Consider the following 14,010-nt stretch of genomic DNA (forward strand, 5'->3'; position numbering starts at 1 on the left):
ATAATTCACACTGGTGCAATGTTCGTGGTTGTGTGGATTTGATGGTCGTGCAGGATGATTCTCAGTCATTTTCACGTTTGTCAAGTCAAGTGATGTTTGTCAGCTTGTGTATTACAGATGACCGAGATGATCGCAGACAGTCCTTCTCTCTGTACAATATCCTTATTATTTTGTTTTTGTAGATTCGCAGAATCGGACCATTTCAAGGTCGTTCGTATGTGCGTATCTGGGTCAAGACGAGGCACAAGGTACAAGGTATAATCAAATGCTGTATGTGTAAATGATAAGAGTACACGCTGATCAGTGCCCACAAATATGCATGTCCAACTGAGGTTCCTCTAGGTGTATTCAACTGGATGCAAGGAGGACCGGTCGCCGAAAGGTTGATCCATCATTGCAAGGTAGCCCCACCGAACCTCGCTTGTTGAGTGAAATCGGATGTGTAACTAAGCTTCCAATTTCCTCTTCTTGGCCTTTTCTTTTTGCGCCGCTTTCTTCCTCTTATTCCTCTCCAATTGAGCTGAAGTCTTCTCCTTGTTCACATTCTCCGTTGTTTCATTCACTTGCACTTGATACCCAGCTACCTTGACATCTTCTGTTTTGGCCTTTTCCCTTTCCATTTCTTGCCTGGTGTAGGAGACCCTCTCGGCATCGCCACTTTCTTCATCGTCTACCCCTCTCGGACGTTTATTTGAGGATTTCACTGCTGCCTCCGCCTTCGTTTTCGTCTTCGATTTCGTTCCATTCCCTTTTCCATCCTCTGCTTTCGATGCTGACTCCGATCCCGGCTGTGTTATGTTGCTTATTGACAGACCGGCAGGATCATCTCTCACGAAACACGATACGAAGAACCCATTCGTTCGATCTTCAGGTAAACAGCGTATAACACCTTGAGCCAGATCTAGTACGTTCGACGGAGAGGGATCAGCATTCGCGTATTAGGTGTGAAGCAGAAGTGTTTGTCTTCTTATCATGATTGGTGTCAGGTAATCGGCATTGTATTCTCCCTTCAACCGATCGTTAGGACATCAGAAGAGAAATGCTCACCCTCATCACCGCCTATTTCCTCTGGCCGGCCTCGACGCTCCCAAGAAGGTATAACCTGTTCCCTCGGCGCCAATTTCCACCCCTTGTCTTTCGCTATCTTAGATTGTAATGCCGCCAAGACGACTCGTTCGTCCTCTTCAGGATGTATCGAGCATGTCGAGTATACTATCCTTCTAGCTGATGGGACTGTTGATAATCATCGATAATCTCCATGAGCTTGGTGATGATATATACCATGTAGGTAGATATACGGATGAAAGGTCATGACCCACATTTGAAAGCATGCAAGATCATCTGTAATTGGAACGAAGCCAATTTCTCCAATCGTTCAGTCTTCGAATCTGACTCTTCGACATCTGTACGTCCGTCCCGAACACCGCATTTCAGACATCAGATCATTTCAGTCATCAGTCCAATGAAAACTTGAAGTAGAAGAGGAATGGAATCCCAGCGTACCGTCTTCCAAGAGGTAATCTAGCCGGTTGACAATTCCAGATCCCGAACAACTTGGATCCAGCAGTCTATTTTGTGTATCGCCCTTGCATGAGCTCAACTTCAACGGCTTCTGATGGATTTTTGAGAAGGGATACTCACATCCTCGTGACCTTCTTATACTCTCCATCCTTCGGATCAGACTCCAGGAAATCCGCTCGTTGGGCTTTCACATTTTTACAGTGCGCCTTCTCCAGCATGCGAGTCAAGGTCTTATAGCGGTTCGGCGATCGTTCGAAAGCGTGGAGCTGTACCATGAATGCACAGTGTTAGCAGGAGTCAAAAAGCCGATCGTGACAAGCCAACTTTGGGAGAACCGATTCGACTATATGATGTGGCAGGGTATTCCAGTACTAACTATGCCCTTGTTCCCCATGAGAGCAGAGACATAGCTCGTCTTATTCCCGGGGGCGGCACTTTATCGCGTTCATCAGCCGTCATCAGCTCAATTATCTCTTATCCACCTTTTTCGACTGCGATTCGAATTGACAAGGTCAGAAAAGGATAAGAGCTGACTCACGTCGCATCTATACATTCTCCTTCATCGTCCTCCCAAGCCCACATCAAAACCTTCGCAGGCATACACGACGCCTTATCTTGCAGAATGATCCCTCCGTCTTCGTACCATCTACTCTTGTTCCACCAGGTCGTCGCTCCGTTGAAAACAAACAAGACTTCTCCGAGATGTTCATCCTCGAAATACTCTTTGTCTCCTAGCGGGTATTTCTCTTTCCCAACTCCTTCTCCTTTCGGAAGTCTTGTATATCCTAGACGTTCCAATTCTTCATGTAGATCCGCCAAGCTTTTAGTGTAATTTGAATTGTACCGTATATATCGATATAAATCACCTGATCCGGAGGAGGAAGAGGTGACAGCCAGATCCTCTTTACGGCTTTTACCCTTCTTGATCTGAAGTTTGACCAGCTCGCCCTTGAGCCGTGCTTGATGTTTGAGCAAAGCGGGTTTGGGGGGCCATAAGTCCGAAGCTTCGATCTTGTTCTTGCTGGAGAAGAGGAGGTCGTGTAAGAGGACTAAGAGGAGAGAACGAGATGAAGGGGCGCCCCGAGGGACCTTTTTGGGGAAAGTGAGTTTCTCAAGGGATAGCAGGGGGACAGTGGTTAGAAGTTCGAGAAGGACCGGTTTATCTGTTCCGTCGACAGATCGGGACCAGAAACCAGAAATCAGCTCAAGGGAGCTTGGAGGGTAAAAAATTATGTTTTCTTCGAAAGGGCATGGGACAAGGTATTTGATCGAGCTTGACTCACACTTGAGCGTCTCAATGACCACTATCCAGCGAAAGTCGGGATCCAGCATACCAGGATCAAAGTGAATGTCACCAAGTCAGCTTCACCCCATAACATGAGTATGCGCGTCATGCTCGAGAGGATTTCACCCACACGCTAAGATCCGCTTGCCTTCTCCAGGAGTCGACTTGATACCAGCTGCAGCCAATGATCCTTTCACGGAACCTTGGTTCTTCTCCAGGTGGTCTAAAGCGAGCGCAGCGGACTTGTAGAAATTCATGGTGTGCTTCGTTAATCTTCGGTCAAATGAATACTGGACAGACCTTAATCAGGATGAAAGACATGCATACATGAGCACATGCGGACTAAACTGAGCTAGACTAGACTACGGAATGAGCGTACAAGGATTGTCACGCTGATATCCCTTTATAACCTGAGCTGACGTTCAACTTCTACGGACCAAAGAGGGAACCTATGATACCTCTGAAGCACCTAAGGGTTGTCAGCTCATCATTCAATCAATGGATAATGATCAAAGATGATAATTCCGAGAGGATGAGGGGTTCAGTATATATGGAATAAGTTGTCTGAACATTATTGTGTTCTGATAATGTAGATAAGATATTTGGCATCATGACGTTGAGGTGCGAGAGGATCTGAGAGGGGATATGTATGGGAGAGCAGCTTGATTGATTCCGATGGCAGGACGAGAATACTCACAGAGGGACACAGAAGACGGCCTGGCTTTTGAACGCAGAAGATAGTCAAGTAAGTGTGATGATACGAAGAAAACAAGAATCACCAGAACGCACAGAATCAGAAATTTGAGATGAGACTCTTTCGCCAAATTCAACTTTTGAGCCGGTCCTCGCGATTACGTAACGACGCCAAACGCGTCCGTGCTCTCGAATTCGTTCGAGAAATCAACAACAAAATCAATGATGATTCATGCATGTGCATGTGGATGAAGTCGTTCTTACATCCTACTTATCTACGTTCGAGTATCTGACATATACAAGTACAAGTGCCAGGAGGTTGGGGGTCTACATGATGGTGAGCTCTTAAAGCGGGTCCCGGGTCCCCTGTGTTCGCAATACACATCGGGGATAGAAATACATCCACCAGTCCATTGTTGTACCCCTCAAAAGCTAATGGCTGATCTCTCATTGAAATGCTGCCCATAGTCGAAAACAGCCACATTAGGCCGAGGTCTGCCGTCCGGAGTCAAATCCTCTCAAAGTAGAAGAGAGCCCTCAGGAGGAGCATTCACGATGTTCACCCCGCAACAGGTCAAACAGTTCAAAGAGGCATTCACGATGATTGACCAGGATGGAGATGGGCGAGTGACTGAGGGGGATTTGAGAGTTATGTTGAGTAATTTTGGTGAGTAAGCCCCGGCTCATCTGTGTCATCTCCGCGATGGAGTTTTTGAGTCACGGAGACAGGCAGCCTCTACCCGACCACCAGGTCATACTTCATCCGTCATATGTCATATATCGCACAGAATGATATTGAAGAATAGACAAATACTAACATTCGTTTTTTCCTTAACATGTCTATCAGGCCAAACCCCAACTCCTACATTATTACAAGCCCTCTTAACTTCCCGTCCTGGATCCGCGAAAGGCATATCGAGCGAAGGGATCAACTTCACCCAGTTTCTCAGTATGATGGGCGAACACCTCATTCAGCTAGATAACGAGAAAGAACTCATTGATGCCTTTGCGTGTTTCGATGAGGGTGATAAGGGCTGGGTGGACGTCAAGGAGGTCAGGAAGTGGTTAGCTGAGATGGGCGATCGGATGAACGAAGAGGAGGTGAGTAGAGTATCACCTGGAACAACATATGATGATATTATTACTACCAGCACTACTGCCTATCCATCTTCCATCGTCGCCATCATCGTCATTGGTGAAAGCTCAACTCGGAAACCGAGCACGATGGCTGAATGTTCGACGTGTTGATGATTTCAGATCGAGCGACTCTTCTCTGGACCATTCACAGATCGTCAAGGTAGATTCAATTACCTCGAATTCGCCAAAGTGCTCAGAGTGAACGACGGTGATCCGGAAAGAGAAGACAAATTGGCTACATAGCGAGTTCACCTCACTCCCTCAATCGCTTGTTATGTTATGACATGTTATTATCAAAAATGGACAATCCTTTTTGTATGTGTATATGATATTCGATCTGTATTTCGTTGTATGCATACCCATGTATATCTATATCACAAAGTCATTCCCTCTCGTTGACGCGAATATAATATCAGTATCCGGGTTGAGGTCATTGGATCATTATCATCCAAGCGAAGACGAAGAAGAACAAACACATCGGATAGACTGCTAAGAAAGTACGCGATTCTTGTAATCTTGTACCGGTGAAGAAGTTCATCGAGGCTGATGTTGAAGCAGGCGGGGTCAGTATAAGACCTTTGAATTCTGATAAGGATGGCTGAAATCGGGGTAAGTGAGATGAGAGACTCACCCCATACAGACCAGGCCCAACATGCTAGACTGACTGGTATCCTCACGAACAGGGTATGCACAAGCAGCGAGACGATGGAAGCGAGTAGGATTGGTGCGAGGGCATATCCCAGAACACACTGAGCGATAGGGCACATTAGCCCGTTGTAATCTCTCGATTAACATAGTCGTCACTTACCAGACTTTGGAAGAACGATCTGCAATCCGAATGACGATTATAGTCAGTACCATATGACAAGACGACACATAGTAAATAGATCTGATGCGATTGATGTGATGCCATGCAAGAGCTTATAACTCACACTTTCCCGCCTAGCAGTTTGGAGTTGACGGTGACTACCACAGATCCGATAGTGACGAGAGAGATGACCAGGGAGAACACTTGCATCGATTGTTCTTGAGGTGCCTACGTAAAACAAGACGTGAATATCGGTCTCGAATATCAAGCCCATGATTCGAAGGTTTTTTCGGCGAATGTAAGCAGAATATGGTTACAACAAGTAGATCGCGAGATATACGACTCACATCAATAGATAAGATAATGGCTAATGTCAAGCAAATGACAAGCGGGCCCCATAAATCCCAATCGCGTAGTAATTGATTATTACCCCCTCCTTTTGGAGGATAGAGCACCTGGAGTAATTTCGCATATATCGAGTTGAGGTCTCGCATCTATGGATCACAACACGAACACGATCAGCCTGCCGGAAGAGCCAAAAATAAGGGTGGAGTCAGATTTCTGCTCACGATAGTCTTAGTCACAGGTTCATCCAAGGTCGATTCTCCAGTATACCTAGTCTCCATCCTGACCCCACCGATACCCCTTTCCGTCCTCGGCTGGGCATTTTGACCTATCTTACCGCTCACTACTGAAGGATTCGAAGGACCAGCTTGGGCGGTCTGATTTGCGAATGGCTGGGAAGAGGAGGAAGAAGACGCTGCATTAGGGCTTGGGTTCGGATGGGAGAATGATAAAGCGTCTAGGTCTTCGTCATCTGCTTGACTGCTCTCAGAGTCAGCTTGACGACCCCTTGCTGGTGCATCTGGAAGGCTGTTCAATGACGCCGGGAGCTCACATAATCTGTTGTGAGGGCGTGCCTATTCGATCGTATGACATATTGATGTAGCTCCCTCTTGTTGATCTACTGTCTGGTCTAACAGATATTCAGGTTGTCAATAGTAACACGCTCAAGATCAGACAAGCATGGACTGACTGATTGTCGATGACGCTGAGAGCCCGCTCGGACAGATCAACGCGACGGACACCAAAGACAAGACAGCGCGGGGTGGATAGGCACACGAAGGACCATCAACTCATGATAGGCGCAAAATCACCACCAGACTTACAATATGTGGAGGGCGTAAACAGGCACTAGCTAGACCATTCGATAGTTGCTCCTCTACATCTACGTCCGGACCCAAGACAGTGCCAAATGACCGATAATTGAGCAATGTTGATCTGATATCAAGCATTTGCTCTTTACCCTTGTCATCACACTAGATAGTAATAACAGAGGGTCAACATGGTCTTAGCCGACTTGGGAGCCAGGCTTCACGGAGCGCTCAACCAGCTCTCCAGGGCGTCTGTCGTTGATGATCGAGTAAGCTACTTCCTTTCTCGGTTCTGGATCTAGGCGAACGACTTTCGCTCATCTACTGGATACTGGAATAGGTCATTGATGCACTGTTGAAAGAATTATGTGCGGCATTATTAGAAGCAGACGTCAACGTCAAGCTCGTATCTCAATTGCGTACGAAAGTGAAAGCTAAGGTCAGCTATTCCGACATCTCCTGCGACTCGAGAGCTTTAGCTGACTTGAATCGGGATCAATGGTTTTAGGTCAAGAAGAGTTTGGATGAAGCTGAGAAAGCAGGCGGCCGAGAAGCGAACAAGAAGAATGTCGTACAGAAGGTCAGCTTACCTCTATAACTCTATGTTCGCTCTAGGAGTAGATTTAGCTGAAGTATGATGACCAGGCTGTGTTTGACGAATTGGTATCATTAGTGGATCCCGGAGTGGAACCGTATAAACCGGTCAAGGGCAAGACGAACGTTCTTATGGCAGTAGGTATTCAAGGAGCAGGTAAAACGACAACATGCACGAAATTGGCAGTGCATTATTCAAGGAGGGGAATGAAGACTGGATTAGTGTGTGCGGATACTTTCCGAGCGGGTGCTTTTGATCAGTTGAAACAGTACGTCTGATCTCACCCACTTGCTCTGTACTTTCATTCCAATCTGTGATGGACCGGGACTCCATCAATTACACAGCGAGCTGACTGGCGATGTGATCCGCAGAAATGCTACGAAAGCCAAAATACCGTTTTATGGAAGTTACACAGAGACGGATCCGGTGGCGATTGCTTCTTTGGGTGTGGAGAAATTCAGGAAGGGTAAGCTAATCCTTTCTCTCGCAATCGCAAACTGATACGACCCAGCTCAGACTGACCGTTGATTGCCCGGACAGAACGATTCGATGTGATCATTGTGGATACTTCAGGTCGACATAAACAAGAATCTGAACTCTTCGAAGAAATGGTGGCCATATCTCAAGCGGTTTCGCCAGATATGACTATCATGGTATTAGATGCATCGATAGGTCAAGCTGCCGAGGGACAATCTAGAGCTTTCAAGGATAGTGCGGATTTCGGAGCGATCATCGTGACGAAGTTGGACGGTCATGCGAAAGGTGGTGGTGCTATTTCTGCGTGAGTAGCGAAAGGAATCAATCATGACTTAAAATGATCAACTAGAATTGTATCAGTAAGATATTTGTGGGCGCAGTCATGCTGATATACTTTCGGGAATAGCGTCGCGGCAACCAAGACACCGATAATATTCTTAGGTACAGGAGAACATCTGCATGATTTAGAGAGATTTGCGCCGCAGCCTTTCGTATCGAAATTATTGGGACAAGGAGATATGCAAGGACTGGTTGAACACATGTAAGTAACCGATCTCGTACAGGTGTAAGGCTAGGCTAAGCGAGAAAGTGGGATTTAACAGGCAAGATATAGCGAGGTCGAATCCGGATAAGCAAAAGGATTTAGCGAAGAAATTAGAGCAAGGGAAATTCACGATACGGGACTGGAAAGATCAACTGTCGAATATTATGTCGATGGGATCGTTGAGCAAGATAGCAAGTATGATACCGGGTATGCCGGCGAATATGATGGGTGAAGGAGGTGAAGAGGAAGCGGGAGCGAAGTTGAAGAGGATGATATATATTACGGATGCTATGAGGCAGGATGAGTTGGATTCGGACGGATTGATCTTCGTGGGTTACAAACTTCCCCCAGTCCATCTCTTCATCCTTCATTCCTTCGTTCCCCGTCGGCTGTACACCACTTATATGGGAAATTGAGCGCTAATTGCGGTATCGTATCTAGGTGAGCTTCGACAAAGCTGGAAACCCGATAGGTCTCAACCGCCGTGCTAAGCGAGTAGCTCGAGGAAGTGGAACGTCAGTGCGGGAGGTTGAAGAACTGCTAGCGCAAGCAAGAATGATGGCTGGCATGGCTAAGCAAGCGGGAGGTGCGAACGGATGGATGTCGGCAATGCAAAAGATGCAAGCTGCTGCAGGAGGTAAACCTTTAGGTCCTAATGGACAGCCCTCACCCGCTCAGATCGAGGCCATGAGGGTGAGTCTGGCCCCCAACAATAAAACAACGTGCTCCAGAAGTACAGGGAGAAGCTAGCTGACGTTGTTCGTCTTCCCACGACATTTGCAGAAAGCGATGCCACCCGAGCTCATGCGTAAGATACGTGCGGCCGGTCCTCAAGGCGCTCAGAAGATGATGCAGGATATGATGGGTGGTATGGGAGGTCCAGGCGGTGCGGGTGGTCCAGGCGGTATGGATATGGGTGCTATGATGAGGAATATGATGGGTGGAGGCGGAGGGGGCGGAATGCCGGATATGTCTCAGATGGGCGAGATGATGAAGAACATGGGAATGGGTGGTGGAGGTGGTGGAATGCCTGGTAAGTTCAATGATCTGCCTTGCGAACTCATCTATTACTATCTTCGATGTGCCCGAATTTGCTGAGCATGGGTCCGGCTTACTGATTGACCTTGACGCAGACATGAGCCAGTTGATGAAGATGATGGGACGGGGTTAAATCTATCCTCAAGTAGCCATGCGATCGGGTCGGAAGAGTGTCTTCGAACAACTTGAACAACGAGGAGGTATCGCCGTCACCAATGAGCATCTTGTCGCCCATTGAGTCGCTAGAGAACAGGAACGGATGTACTGCGGGACGGACACGAGGCCGAACGAGTTGATCCCGCAAGCCAATGCGCTTTCACAGTAACTTACCACAAACCTATAGTAGCATTGATTGGAACCACATAGCCTGTGCATCTGAATGTAAACATAGCAAATTCGTCCATCCGCCTAGGAATATTCCCAGGATTGGTCGTCGTTGGTCAAGGGAGAATTGGAGCAGAAATGGGTTCCATCCGGCTTTCAGAATATACTATACTAAAGTGCATCGACGGAGACATAGGTATACTAAACATACATGTGGAGACTCTACTGACGTGACTGACGATCTCTGATGAGTATTGTAGATCCAGCTTGGACTGTATCAAAATCGAACGAGTGAACCTCGGTATCATTGATCGAGTTCGAGAGTGTTACTGTTTGGCCTCGTATCCCTCGAGATACTTTTGATCCCACTTAGGAATCTCCAAGCCCTTACACCCATCGTCCCGCATACATCTACCCGAATCACAGATGACGTTCGCATTGTGGACTAGCTGGTCCCATAATTCGTTACTTAGCATCTTGATATATGGGGGCTTGGTCAAACTCTACCGTATGGGTAGCGCCGGAGGGTTCGGTCTCGGGATACATGTAATGAGCTTTGCACTGGTCCAGCATGCAGATTTGAGGTCACGATCATGTATCTCCGTCAGCGACAACCTCACAACAGATGATAAAGGTATGATCGACAGACTGTATTAAGACGACCGTAGACGAGGGGAAAATGAAAGTTGTGGCAACTCACGCTCATATTGTATTGTCGATCTTTGTCTTGCAGCTTCTTCGCGTCGACCGAAGGATCGTATGTGGTCCAATAGAAAGATTTGTAGCCTGTAACAGGGACTGACGGATCTTTGTCGAATCCGTATTTCTTGATTTGCGGTCCCCAGAACTCATCGGTGTTCGTCGCTCCTGTGTCTAGGGCGGCATCTTGGAATCGCGAATGACCGGGAATCTTGACTTCGATATAAGCAGCCGTGTATGTGTCTCCTTCAGCTCTGACACCGAGGGTATGGGTATGGGTATGGGGTTTGGTGTTGATTTCGGCAGGAATGGAGTAGACGACTACTGTCAAAGTAGTCAAAACTGCGAAGAGTCTGGCGAACATGGTGATAATGATTATTGAGCTGGTGGTCTAAATACCTCCCTGAGTAGAGTAATAATGCAGTAGATGTAAATGTTTGGTCTAAGATGGTATTGGTAACACCGCTGTGAAACTGTGTCTCTCTGGAATGTACAGTAGTATAATTGATTGCAGGTGCTATCCGCTATAGTACAAAGCTGTATCCTATTGAGAAAACATGAACGAGACTCCTAACCATCAGCCGCGATTCCAAGACCTTTATACCTGTCGTCGAGTCCAAGATACTGGTATACGCACTCTCATCTTTAACGGGTTTCCTTTCAGGACAGGGACGAAGTACTGTGATGGAGTCTTCCCTTTAGACACAGGGAGTCGATCTAAATTGATCGGCATATTTATGAAAGGGCCATAATTTCCAGTCGTCTGAAAAGCTCTCATACCCACGGCGATACCAAGGATCCGTCCATAGGGAGACGACAATCCCTCTGTTGCGACTGTTGCATTATGCGCGAATCGAAGAGTCCCTGTGACCCCTGGTGACAAAAGGATATCCAGTTGAGATATTTCAGTTCTTGGGAGTCCTATGCCGTGTTGATGTTATCGACGGGGGCTAGCAACTTCATTGCAAGGCTTACGATGACCTAGACCGATGCAGAGCGGACGGGAGGATGCCGTCAGCAGGACACATAGCGACCTTTGTCCTTCAGGGGGAATGAAAATAACAGGCCGCGGGATGTTGATTCCGCATCATGCGTGCATTGTCATGATATATGTGGCAACAGGGAAGATTTGTGTCCCCTTCGCCATATCTCCATAGGAAAATACAAGAGGCTACCGTACAGACATGAATAGGACAAAGCTATGGAGTGGTGGTTGCTACATGGCTGACAGCTGCTATAACAGGTTACAATCCCATTGTTCAGTACTTGATATAGTCGTCCAAATACGCTTGATCCCACTTGGGAAACTCCAGCCCCGCACATTGATCCTCCGCCACACATTCGCCAGCATCGCAAATGGCATTGGCGACATCTGTGATGTCTTTCCAGCTTGTCTGGGACTCGGCGGAGTGGACATAGGGTGGTTTAGTGTCTATCTTTATGGAGACTTCTTGTCCAGCCTTGAAGTCCTTCGGGATCTGAGCTTTACACTATGTTATTGTATCGTCAGCATCAGCCTTACTGAGGCTACCGACATCTGACCTGAAAACGCAGTACGGCATTCTCCTTCGAACAGCAAAACGCGCAGGCGTGGCAGCAGGCATCGAAGGGAAGAGAATACTCGCAGACATATTGTATTGGATATCTCCATCCGTTAACTTATCTTCCGGTACATTGGTATCATAAATAAGCCATGAAAATGGGAAACCCATCCCGGTCTGGTCGAACCATGTAAACTGCTTGGCGGTAGTCCCTCCCCATACCGTATCTTCGTCAGATAAGGAGTTGATGTACCTTGTATGTTCGGCGAAATCGATGGTAAGAGTGACGGCGTCAATCCCAGCTCGTTTTGCCGGAATGTTGTCTTCAGGAATAAGAGGTGCGGGATTGGGCATATCTTGGGCCACTGTCAAAGCGGCCAAGAGAGAGAAGTATTTGATGTTGAACATGTTGAAACACTTGATTCTAGTGGTCGGTAATGAACAGAACTGTACGAGTACAGTACAGTATCTCTGAGAATGATAAAAGGTATAGGTGCCTTGAGAGATCTTCGTGAAAAAAGGAGTTGGTATCAGCAGACAAAGCCAGCTTCTAAGTTGCTGTAGCGACAGACTGGAATTGATGGGCCAGAGAATTATCGTTATTGTGTTCTCCATGATGCGATCGTGAGTAGGTATATTGACCGAGTCTCCTCTTGTCATTCTGCGAGTGAAATGCCGGTCCTTTGTACATATCGAGATCGAGATTGATACGTTGCGTCCGTTTAAGTGGCAGTGATCAAAGGAAACCCCCACCGAAAGCCATCCCGTGAAGATCCTACCGAGATTGTCAAATGAGCACAGTACAAAGGTCGGAACATGGTCAGGCCTATTGATGACATGCACAATGCTCGTTTCGGAGGCGATTGGCATGTCGAGAGAAAGCCCAATCAAGGAAGTGGCGTAACGGGCTGGGCAATGTCCATCGCCAATACTGTGTGACATAGCCGAGTGTATGTATAGCAGCCACTTACAGTGTACGCATGTGGCTTTTAAAGATGCAAGTGCTCTGAATCACAGTACACATTGTACAAGCATCGACAACCTCTTGACATTTTCGTTGAGTGCGCTATAATACGCATAGTCTTCGTGGGAGCAGATATCTATATCTGAGCTTCACACATTACATCCAAGCATTATTACACGACTCATCGCTGTACAGCATCTCGGTTCCTATGTGTTCGCTTTGTCATCCCAATTCTGCAAAAAGTTCAAATCCCACTTGGGCATCGGCAGATCCTCACACCCATCCTTATCCACACATTCACCAGCCGGACAGATGACGTTGGCATGTTGTACGATATCTTCCCACTTCATACCGTCTGTGGGGTGTACATACGGCTTTTCGGCGTTGATCTTGAATGAATAAGTCTTGCCCACAGGTTTCGCAGCTTGGGCTGTACACTGCATTGTCCGTCCATACAATTGATCAGTCGTCAGCCATCTTCTCGAGCGCTAGTTTGAAGTGAAAAGAATTTGCGACTTACGTTCATCTTATATTTGACGCTTTCTTGTCCCAAATCTCCCACCGTAACACTGGGACTAGGCTGATTCACCCACCATTCGAAATCCTTTGTCAACCATTTCCCGCCTTTGATATCGTCTTCCGTTTCCGCATCGAGGAATTCGAAAGATTGCGAATATGCCACTGGTCCTACGAATTCCTTGTCTGAGCCTATGACCTTTGTCTGGGACGGAATACCGATGGACAGCTTGACTAGATTGCCATCGTTTCTGGTGGTGAGATCAACTGGGTCCGCTGATACCAATGTACGAGTGGAAAGAAACGCCAGTAGGGGCAAATAGCTAAGAGTACCGAAGAACATGTTCGTATGACTGTGGAAAGGGTCCTTCGCAAACAAATTGTTTGAATCTATAAACACCAAAAGGAATTGAGCCAGACTGGCGATACAGTATAAGTATAGTGAGTAGAATAGCGGTGAAACAACATATACGGAGTACGCGATTCTTAAAGGCATATATATATATGATCAGTCGATGCTAGACTTTCCTTGGCGAAGGGTGGCATATGGTTGAGAGGCTCATCCCAATTTGGTGATTGACAAGGGACTGCCTTACAATGTATTGACCGTTCATGATGCAATACCGAGAAAGGGGCAATGATCAATCCGCTTAATGATCAGCTCAATCGTACATGTTCCCCCCGTTGCTCCTTTCATACCGGCAGATCCAGGGA

The 14,010-nt window shown here is 47.0% G+C and overlaps 7 protein-coding genes across 7 annotated transcripts; 2 read left to right on the forward strand and 5 right to left on the reverse strand.

The window, feature by feature from the left end:
* Positions 1-446: 446 nt before the first annotated feature.
* I303_105882 (uncharacterized protein) lies at positions 447-3,063 on the reverse strand (the record flags this gene model as incomplete). The annotated part of the gene is made up of 9 exons (XM_018409194.1): positions 447-901; positions 1,048-1,233; positions 1,320-1,403; positions 1,504-1,568; positions 1,642-1,787; positions 1,898-1,955; positions 2,060-2,684; positions 2,805-2,825; positions 2,937-3,063. 9 exons carry the CDS (start codon positions 3,061-3,063, stop codon positions 447-449), a joined length of 1,767 nt encoding a protein of 588 aa, XP_018261466.1.
* A 668-nt stretch (positions 3,064-3,731) lies between these two features.
* I303_105883 (uncharacterized protein) lies at positions 3,732-4,879 on the forward strand (the record flags this gene model as incomplete). Its single annotated transcript, XM_018409195.1, has 4 exons — positions 3,732-3,836; positions 3,968-4,166; positions 4,347-4,600; positions 4,757-4,879. The coding sequence occupies 4 exons, from the start codon at positions 3,732-3,734 to the stop codon at positions 4,877-4,879; spliced, it is 681 nt and encodes a 226-aa protein (XP_018261467.1).
* Positions 4,880-5,066: 187 nt separating this feature from the next.
* On the reverse strand, positions 5,067-6,383 carry I303_105884 (uncharacterized protein; the record flags this gene model as incomplete). Its single annotated transcript, XM_018409196.1, has 7 exons — positions 5,067-5,179; positions 5,268-5,385; positions 5,445-5,463; positions 5,569-5,672; positions 5,792-5,938; positions 6,014-6,269; positions 6,343-6,383. 7 exons carry the CDS (start codon positions 6,381-6,383, stop codon positions 5,067-5,069), a joined length of 798 nt encoding a protein of 265 aa, XP_018261468.1.
* Positions 6,384-6,789: 406 nt separating this feature from the next.
* Positions 6,790-9,385, forward strand: I303_105885 (signal recognition particle protein SRP54; the record flags this gene model as incomplete). The annotated part of the gene is made up of 11 exons (XM_018409197.1): positions 6,790-6,867; positions 6,939-7,037; positions 7,107-7,178; positions 7,244-7,461; positions 7,565-7,659; positions 7,734-7,974; positions 8,077-8,211; positions 8,273-8,543; positions 8,656-8,907; positions 8,998-9,247; positions 9,348-9,385. 11 exons carry the CDS (start codon positions 6,790-6,792, stop codon positions 9,383-9,385), a joined length of 1,749 nt encoding a protein of 582 aa, XP_018261469.1.
* A 656-nt stretch (positions 9,386-10,041) lies between these two features.
* On the reverse strand, positions 10,042-10,639 carry I303_105886 (uncharacterized protein; the record flags this gene model as incomplete). The annotated part of the gene is made up of 2 exons (XM_018409198.1): positions 10,042-10,137; positions 10,277-10,639. 2 exons carry the CDS (start codon positions 10,637-10,639, stop codon positions 10,042-10,044), a joined length of 459 nt encoding a protein of 152 aa, XP_018261470.1.
* Positions 10,640-11,534: 895 nt separating this feature from the next.
* Positions 11,535-12,224, reverse strand: I303_105887 (uncharacterized protein; the record flags this gene model as incomplete). The annotated part of the gene is made up of 2 exons (XM_018409199.1): positions 11,535-11,765; positions 11,811-12,224. The coding sequence occupies 2 exons, from the start codon at positions 12,222-12,224 to the stop codon at positions 11,535-11,537; spliced, it is 645 nt and encodes a 214-aa protein (XP_018261471.1).
* A 762-nt stretch (positions 12,225-12,986) lies between these two features.
* On the reverse strand, positions 12,987-13,639 carry I303_105888 (uncharacterized protein; the record flags this gene model as incomplete). The annotated part of the gene is made up of 2 exons (XM_018409200.1): positions 12,987-13,217; positions 13,301-13,639. 2 exons carry the CDS (start codon positions 13,637-13,639, stop codon positions 12,987-12,989), a joined length of 570 nt encoding a protein of 189 aa, XP_018261472.1.
* Between the last annotated feature and the right edge of the window lie 371 nt (positions 13,640-14,010).

Source organism: Kwoniella dejecticola, chromosome 7 (genome assembly GCF_000512565.2).
Source record: "Kwoniella dejecticola CBS 10117 chromosome 7, complete sequence".
Lineage (NCBI taxonomy): Eukaryota > Fungi > Basidiomycota > Tremellomycetes > Tremellales > Cryptococcaceae > Kwoniella > Kwoniella dejecticola.